At 45.9% G+C, this 9753-nt stretch overlaps 1 protein-coding gene across 1 annotated transcript in view; it reads right to left on the reverse strand.

The window, feature by feature from the left end:
• LOC121916973 (CAP-Gly domain-containing linker protein 2-like) overlaps positions 1-9753 on the reverse strand; it is a 68345-nt gene that overhangs the window by 38001 nt on the left and 20591 nt on the right. Inside the window, 2 exon segments of the mRNA XM_042442565.1 lie at positions 2727-2958; positions 6320-6491. Of these exon segments, the coding sequence (XP_042298499.1) occupies positions 2727-2844 (118 nt within the window). The 5' untranslated portion in view covers positions 2845-2958; positions 6320-6491.

The following is a 9753-nucleotide window of genomic DNA, read 5'->3' on the forward strand; positions in this document are numbered from 1 at the left end:
AGACTTCCAAAGAAGGAGACTCAACCACCCTCCAAGGGAGCGTCTTCCATGGTCACAGAATCATAGAATCGTAGAGTTGGAAGAGACCCCAAGGACCATCCACTCCAACCCCTTTCTGCCATGCGGGAACTCTCAGTCAAAGCATCCCCAACAGATGGCCATCCAGCCTCTGCTTAAAGACTTCCAAAGAAGGAGACTCAACCACCCTCCAAGGGAGCGTCTTCTACTGTCATAGAAGCATAGACTAATAGAGCTGGAAGAGACCCCAAGGGCCATCCAGTCTGATCCCATTCTGCCATGCAGGAACTCACAATCAAAGCATCCCCATTGACAGATGGCCATCCAGCCTCTGAGTAAAGACCTCCAAAGAAGGTGACTCCACCACAATCTCCAAGGGAGCGCCTTCCACTGTCAAACAGCTCTTACTGTCACAAAGTTCTTCCTAATGTTTAGGAGGAATCTCTTTTCCTGGAGCTTGCATCCATTGCTCCATTGTGTCCTATTCTCTGCAGCAGCAGAAAACAAGCTCGCTCCATTCTCAATATGGCACCCCTACAAATATTTAAACAGATAACAGACCTGAATTTCATGGACGCAGAGGTGGAAATTAAACATTGGCCTACAGAGATTCTTTCACTTTATACTTTGATTTCATTTTCATGGAACGCTGTGATTTGTAGTTTGGAGACTAGACTCTGCAATTGGTGCGGCGTCAAGTTCTCAATGGATATGAGCAACTTTCTCCTCCGAGATGAACTTGAAACCAACATGGATTAGACCTTAAAAATAGGATTCACTGTCACAGGGATATGGAAACCACCACAGGCAAATCCTCTTTCCAACCTCATGGCCTCAAGAGTCCATGCCACGTCCCGGAAAGATGAGATGTTTATAACCCAAGGACCACTGTTTATACTATTTTTGTAAGTGTTTTGCAAAGACTATCCAGAGTTGACAGAGAAAGGAAGAGAAGAGCGTCGACCGAACAAATTGATTCTAGAATATACTTGGATATCTATTGTTACTGCATGGAGAGAGAGAGTTTTTATCAAGGCTTGCAAAACCATGATCCAGTTTGCTGATGATTTAAAGGGACGGCAAAAGAGACAGGCGCGGAGTCAGCAACTGGACGGCGTCCATTTACGCGGAGCCACAGCGGCCAATAAAAAGCGGCGTTTGGTTTCAAAAAAAAAAACTGGACCAGAAAACTGTAAAGAGCCACTGTATGTTAAAAGCAATAAAAGAGCCAATTGTGCACGATTCATTTCACGCCCCGGGGATCAACCACTTCCATTGTACCGAGTGTTCGGTGCTGTTTTAAACAGAGCAGAGAGAGCGGGGGTGAAAGGGGGGAGCGTTTAAAAGAAAGGCCGTCTCGGTTCAAAAATCCCAACGGAGAAACAAAACAGGGACAGCAAATGTGACAATATACTGATGATCTTCTAAAATTGCAGCTAAAACCTGATTCATGAATACGCTAGCGTCTGATCGAATTGTCACCTTTGCAGATACTTACACCAATTTTATAGACTCATACAGTCATAGTGTTGGAAGAGACCCCAAGGGCCATCCAGTCCAACCCCATTCTGCCATGCAGGAACTCCCAATCAAAGCTTCCCTGACGGATGCCCTTCCAGCCTCTGTTTAAAGACCTCCGAAGACGGAGGCTCCATCACTTTCCAAGGGAATGTCTGCCACTGTTACTGTCAGCAGGTTCTTCCTAATGTTGAGGTGGGATCGCGTTTCCTATAGATCCCATCCATTGCTCCATGTCCTATTCTCTGGAGCATCAGAAAACAAGCTTGCTCCCTTCTCAATATGACATCCCTTCGGATATTTAAACAAGGCTATCATGTCATGCTTTGTTTTTATTTCTCCTATTTCCATCTCCTCTTTTCTCCAGCAAGCTCAGAGCAGTATATACAGTACATATTCCTCCTCTGTTTTATCCTCACAACAACCCTGTCAGGTAGGCCCTGCTGGAAGAAACAGCGACTGGCCCAAGATCAGCCAATGTCTTCCATGTCTTGAAAGGCACTAGAACCCAGATCTCCCAAGTTCCCCTCGTTGGGCATTTACAGTGCCAAAACTGGAACTGACTACAAGCCACTACCTGAATAAGTCCAGCCAACTATCAACAATGCAGGGTTATTCCAACCATTACAGTGTTCAAGAATTAAAGATGTTTGTGAGTTCCTGCATGGCAGGGGGGTTGGATTGTATGGCCCTTGAGGTCTCTTTCAATTCTATCTCTTTTCCTGCAGCTTGCATCCATTGGTCTGGGTCCTATTCTCTGGAGCAGCAGAAAACAAGCTTGCTCCCTCCTCAATATGACACCCCTTCAAATAATTAAGCAGACATCAAACCTGAATTTCATGAATGCAGAGGTGGAAATTACACATTGGCCCACAGAGATTATTTCCCTTTGTACTTTGATTTCACATTAACTGCCATGTCTGCATCCCATGGAACGATACGATTTGTAGTTTGGAGAGGTACTAGAGCTTTCTGGGTGGGAATTCTAAACACTGCATAAAACTAGACATCCCAGAGCTCCACAGGATGCAACTGTGGCAATTAACACGGCATCAAAGTGTAATATAATAGGGCCCCTGGTTGATTTTTTAACAGACATACAAAAGGATATCTTCTGTGCTGATCTCCGCAAAGACACTGATAATGCCAAGGGGCTTTTGTCCCAACGAGGACCAGAGGAAGCAGCTTACCTTCTTTTGTGGCAGTGGCAGTTGTGGTTGCAGTCGTCGTTGTCCCACCGGGACGTGGCACGGGGCTGGAGTGTTTCCCAGCCCTCCCGGGAATTTTAAGTCCACTCGGCTTCAGCATCTTTGCCCAGCGATGTGTCTCACGCTGTGGTATGCCTTTGGTCCTCCGGTAGACTAGCTGATAGCACAGCCTCAGGCATCTATGTGACAGAGCCCTTCATCTATATTCTGAGACCTAGAGAGAGAAGGAAGGAGGACATTTTCATGAAGGGGGGCATTCACGTTCAGTGTTTTCATAGCATCCTAGAGTTGGAAGATACCCCAAGGGCCATCCAGTCCAACCCCATTCTGCCATGCAGGAACTCTCAATCAAAGCATCCCCTACAGATGGTCATCCAGCCTCTGTTTAAAGACCTCCAAAGAAGGAGACTCTGAGACTACATCTTCCACTGTCAAACAGCTCTTACTGTCGTGACGTCCCTCCTAATGTTGAGCTGGAATCTCTTTTCCTGTAGCTTGCATTCATTGTTCATGGTCCTGTTCTCTGGAGCAGCAGAAAACAAGCTCACTCCCTCCTCAATATGACATCCCTTCAAATATTTAAACAGGGCTCTCATATCACCTCTTAACCTTCTTTTCTCCAAGCTAAACATCCCCAGCTCAATCAGGCGTTCCTCATAGGGCTTTATGGTTTCCAGACCCTTCACCATTTTAGTCGCCCTCCTTTGGGCACATGGCTCCAGTTTCTCAATGTCCTTTTTGGATTGTGGTGCCCAGAACTGGACACAATATTCCAGGTGGGGCCTGACCAGAGCATAATAGAGTGGCACTATGACTTCCCTTGATCAGCATGGTGCCCCCTAAGCAGGACATTGCCGATCATGTTTGCTGTCCTTTTCCTTTCCAAGGAACAAATATGTGCAAATCTTATCTGTTGCTGATGGTCCTAGGAGAAAAGAAATGTGGACACATCCATCCTATCCCCTTATGTACACAGCTCTAGGCCTGGAAGAGATCCTATATCTTGACCTCTAATCCTGGGGGAAAAACACAGCCTCTTCTTCTTTTTCCGGCAAGGATGGTGGGGCGGCAAGGATAAAAATGGCTCATTGGTGTCCTCATGTATCCATGATGAGCTTGCAAGCCTAAGTCCCTGGATGTGAAGTTTTGGGAGCCAGGAAATGACCACATCCCGGCATTCACACGCATGAAAATATGCTGCCGTTGGTAGGTTTGGCCTGCTGGGAACCGGGCCCAAGGTCTCCTTTTCTCTCTGTGACTCATGCCTTAATTGCTTCCCGTCTCGGCTCCTGCCCTCCCTGCTTCTTATGGCACTTCTAGATACTCACTTTGTTAACGCCAGCCTTACTCATGAGCAATAAGCACTACTCCCACACTGGCCAAGAGTTTTACAAATGCTGCAATCTACACTTCCCGTGTTTATACCCAGTTGCTCTCATTTTCATGATGCAAATGCAAGTAGAAGCTAAGTCAGGATTCAGCAAAGTACACGTGGCCGGCAGTTTCCCTGGATCATTCCTAGAATCAGAAAGTCATAGAGCTGGAAGAGACCCCAAGGGTCATCCAACCCAGCCCCCTTCTGCCATGCAGGAACTCTCAATCAAAGCACCCCCGACAGATGGCCATCCAGTCTCTGCTTTAAAACTTCCAAAGAAGGAGACTCCACCACTCTTGCAGACAGCATCTTCCACTGTCAAACAGTTCTTACTGTCACGAGGTTCTTCCTAATGTTTAAGTGGAATCTCTTTTCTTGTAGCTTGCATCCATTGCTCTGTCTCCTATTCTCTAGAGCAGCAGAAAACAAGCTTGCTCCAAGCTTACTATCTTCACAAATCAGAAGTGACTTAAAGGTACACAACAGCAACACTAAACTGAATGCCACCCAATTCTCTTTATCAGCTCACAGTGTTACCCATTTCATAGAATCATAGAGTTGGAAGAGACCTAAAGGGCCATCCAGTCCATCCTCCTGCCATGCAGGAATATACACTCAAAGCACCCCTGATAGACAGCCAACCAGCCTCTGTTTAAAAACCTCCAAAGAAGGAGACTCCACCATTTTTGGAGACAGCATCTTCCATTGTTGAACAGCTCTTACTGTCAGGAAGTTCCTCCTAATGTTGAGGTGGGATTTCTTTTCCTATAGCTTGCATCCATTGCTCTGGGTCCTGTTCTCTGGAGCAGCAGAAAACAATCTTGCTCCCTCCTCAATATGACGTCCCTTCAAATATTTAAACAGGGCTATCGTATCACCTCATAACTTTCTCTTCTCCAGGCTAATCATGCCCGCTTCCTAAATCGAAATAGTTGAGGACTATGATTTTCAACACGGAGAAATTTAAAGTACAGCACCTAGGGCGGAAAAATGAAATGCAGAGATATAGGATGGGGGACACATGGCTGAACGAGATTTATGTGTGAAAGGGATCTAGGAGTCCAAGTAGACCACAGATTGAACATGAGTCAACAGTGTGATGTGGCAGCTAACAAGATATTGAGAAACTAGAGCGTGTCCAAAGGAGGGTAACTAAAATGGTGAAGGATCTGGAAACCATGTCCTATGAGGAATGACTGAGGGAGGTGGGGATGTTTAGCCTGGAGAAGAGAAGGCTAAGAGGTGATATGATACAAGCTCCAGGAAAAGAGATTCCACCTCAACATTAGGAGGAATTTTCTGACAGTAAGGGCTGTTTGACAGTGCAACACACTCCTTCCTTGAAGTGTAGTCTTCCTCCTTGGAGGTCTTTAAAGAGAGGCTGGATGGCCATCTGTCGGGGATGCTTTGATTGGGAGTTCCTGCATGGCAGAATGGGGTTGGACTGGATGGCCCTTGCAGTCTCTTCCAACTCTATGATTCTATGATCCTTAGTCCAGAAAGTGTCAGAGGCAGAATGCTGAACTCTGGACTCACCCAAGTTGCCCATTCCTGCCCCAAACAATTCTTCACATAAAAAGGAAGGAAGGAAGGAATATATCCATGGGAAAGAGAGAGAAAGAAGTGTGCAGCTATTACCATATATACTCGACTATAAGTCAACCTCATGTATAAGTCAAGGGCAAGTTTTGAGGCCGAAAGTATGGATTTGGATATGACCCATGGAGAAGTCAGAGGTAAAACTTAAGGGCATATAGCAAAGGATCTAAAGGATGAAGCAAAGCAAAACAGTGTCAAAGAACGTACAAAATTCCAGCAGACATAACTTAATTTTAAGGCTGGATGGATGAGAGAGTGGAGGGAATTGGTGCTTCCAGGATAGATTATACTCTTGCCTTTCACCGGGGGATAGTTCTTTCTTTTAAATAAGAGTTAAGATACAGTACTTACATTGAGCCATGGATAAGTCGACTCCGTTTTTTGGGGGGGGGTCAATTTCTAGACTTACACATGAGTATATACAGTAAATACAAAAGGAGGGGAAGCAGCAAAAGTCTGGCAGAGTTCCACAATGACTTGTCAAGAGACCAAGGCTTTGGAGAAGCAGAAGCTGGAAAAGTAGCGCATAAAAGGGCAAGTGGTTCCCCCGCTTCTTAGTGACTCACTTCAGAGAAGGCAGGGAACTGGCTAGAATGCTTACCTAATGCACAAAGTGGTTCCAATGCCTTTTGGAGGGGCCTTAGGACATCTCCAGAACCCACAAAAGGAAGGCACTCCGGTTCTCCTCGGTCCTATGCTCTCGGCTTTCATGCACGCCAGCAGCTGCAAGGGTCAACCAACCACAGATCCGGCCGGGATGACTGCAAAGAGCACTGGATTCAGAAAAGAAAAGGGGGGGAAACTTTTTTAAAAGAAAACAGGAAGTGGGAAAGCCCAAAAACAACAAAAAAGATGTCAAAGTAGCTGCCGAAGAAGTCTGGGCAACGAAACGTTTGCACAGACATGCCTGGAAAGGTGTCCTCATGTGCCAAACGCTCCGATGGAAAAGAATTGTGCTCAGCAAGAAAGGCACTGCAAAAAAAGAGAGTCCATAGGTCCAGTTCCTTGTGGTTTTTTTGCCGACGGGTTTGTGTTGCTGCTACAACAACCTTTGCCACAACATTTTGGCCGGTTTTACAAGAGAGCGACAAACCAAAAGCGAGGGGAGATTACATTTTGGGGAACACAACTCCAATAGTCCCCCAGGCAGTTGGAGGATAATAACCATAATCATAATCGTTACCGCCATCTGCAACAAGCAAGTTTCCCGATGACTTAACGCTGACTTATAAGCAAAGAATGTTGCATGTTTTGTATGGAGGGATTTCTCTCCCTTCCTCCATAGACTCCCCTGTACTAAACTGCCCTCGCGTACTTCATAAAAAGCCATGCACAGAGCCATGAATGCATGATGGACGGTCGCCAAGGAATACCATGTGCTGCAGGCTATATTTCAGAGGAAGTAACTAGCAAAAGGACCTCTCAGTATTCCTTGCGTAAGAAAACCTAGAATGTGAAGTCGAAGGCTTTCATAGTCGGCATCCATAGTTTTTTTGTGGGTCTTTCAGTCTATGTGGCCATGTCCTAGAAGAGTTTATTCCTGACATTTCAGCAGCATCTTCAAAGAATGTACCCAACTCTCTTCTATGCCAGCGTTCTCTGAAGATGCCAGCCACAGACGCTGGCGAAACGTCAGGAATAAACTCTTCTAGGACATGACCACATAGACCGAAAGACCCACAAAAAACCTAGAATCATAGAGTTGGAAGAGACCACTATGGCCATCCAGCCCAACCCCCCTGACATGCAGGAACTCTCAATCAAATCACCCTCGACAGATGGACATCCAGCGTCTGTTTAAAGACCTCCAAAGAAGGAGACTCCACCACTCTCTGAGAGAGTATATTCCATTGTCAAACAGCTCTTACTGTCATGAAGTTCCTCCTAATGTTGAGCTGGAATCTCTTTTCCTGCAGCTTGCATCCATTGCTCTGCATCCTATTCTCTGCAGCAGCAGAAAACAAGCTTGCTGCATCCTCAATATGAGATCCCGTAAAATACTTAAACAGGGCTATCATATCACGTCTTAACCATCTCTTCTTCAGGCTAAACATTCCCAGATCCCTAAGTCTCTCCTCATAAAGCATGATTTTGGTGGCCCTCCTCCTCTGGACACGCTTCAGCTTCTCAACATTCTGTACCCTATTCTCTGCAGCAGCAGAAAAGAAGCTTGTTCCATCCTCAATATCCCTTCAGATATTGAAACAGAGCTGTCCTATTGCCTCTTAGCTGGCTAAACGTACCCAGGAGGGCTGCCCAATTCCCACCCGGATCTAGGCCACAACTGCCTTCTCACTGTGAGCATCTCTCCAGTCGTCCTTCTAATGAGATACGTCAGAGGCTAAATCTGGGACTTTCTGCATGCAAAGTGCACATTTCCTCCATGCGCTAGCTCAGCTCCACTCCAACCCTTCTGCTGTTATCTGTTTAGATTCTGCCTCCTTTCCCCATTTGACTTCAATTTGCAAACTGAATCTTGGGCCTGTTACAGACTGCCCAAATAAAGCTGCTTCGGGTCTCTTTGGAGGTATTCTGTTTAAATGATGCCTGGGTCCTAAGAGTCCGGAGGTTGCGCCAAAGCCACACTCCATTCCTAAGCACTGGAGGGCAGCTTTGGTGCCGCTTCCGGATTCTTAGGACGCATGCATCGTTTAAACAGCATACCTCCAAAGAGACCCGAAGCAGCTTTATTTTGGCAGTCTGGAACAGGCCTTAACCACCGGCAAGATGCTGCATCTCTTGACAGACAACCAGGAGTCCCAGGAAGAAAAGAGAAGCTGGCTTCTTTGGCTTTGATCACATCTCTGCAGCCACATGAGAGCTCACTTTCATTTATTCTCCTCTATCGTATAAGATAAAACCACCCCCGTGATTTCAGCATCTCACTGCTCTCCTGAGTATCAGGCAAACCACAACTCAAGCTTTACTAACCCTCCAACAAAGGCATTTTTAAAAAGGGGCGGGGGACAACAACTCTTGTGCATTAAAAGCAAAATCTGGTTATGAGCATAGACCTCTGCATGCATCCATCCCTAAAAGAAACCCTTTGAAAGGAGGAGGGTCTGTTCTGTGGCTTGTTTAAACACTTGAAGGGATGTCACACTGAAGATGGAGCAAGCTTGTTTTCTGCTGCTGCAGAGAATAAGACAAGGAGCAATGGATGCAAGTTACAGGAAAAGAGGTTCCACCTAAATGTTCCTGAGAGTAAGAGCTGTTTGACAGTGGAAGAAACTCAGTCGGATAGTGATAGAGTCTCCTTCTTTGGAGGTCTTTAAACAAAGGCTGGATGGCCATCTGTCAATGGGGATGCTTTGATTGAGAGTTCCTGCATGGCAGAATGAGGTTGGACTGGATGACCCTTGGGGTCTCTTCCAACTCTATGATTCTATGATTTCCAACATATGATATCCCAAAGGCAAATCTATTGTGGTTTCCCCCCCCCTTTTATTCTATTCCATATATAAATAACAAACAAGAGAAACATGGAAGAGAGTGGGGTACATTCTCTGAAGATGCCAGCCCCAGATGCTGGCGAAACATCAGGAATAAACTCTTCTAGAATATGGCCACAGAGCCCAAAAAACCCACAAGGAACTATGGATGCCGGCCATGAAAGCCTTCGACTTCACATATATCATTGGCTTGGTTACCTTATCAAACATATTGTCACTATAGATTATTACTTAAGCCATTTCATTTCACAATATTTCAAGACTGGGTTCTATGATTTCCAACTTAGTATATCCCAAAGGAAAATCTATTGTGGGGTTTTGCCATTGCCCTCCGCTGATGCTGAGATGTGGCGTGAGCATGCTAAGGAACCCTGGGATTTGCAGTTTGTTGGGGCACCAAAGCGCTCTGATAAAGAAGGCGACGTATCTCACAACATTACCAATCCCAGGATTCCACAGCATTGAGCCAAGGCAGTTAAAGCAGCAAGTGCTGCAGACGGCCACTTCGGTTCTGATCTAGGGATGGGAAGGTTCTGTGTCATCTGCAAAGACCATTTTGTATGCAGCAACGCAATAACCAGGA

Source organism: Sceloporus undulatus, chromosome 11 (assembly GCF_019175285.1).
Source record: "Sceloporus undulatus isolate JIND9_A2432 ecotype Alabama chromosome 11, SceUnd_v1.1, whole genome shotgun sequence".
Lineage (NCBI taxonomy): Eukaryota > Metazoa > Chordata > Lepidosauria > Squamata > Phrynosomatidae > Sceloporus > Sceloporus undulatus.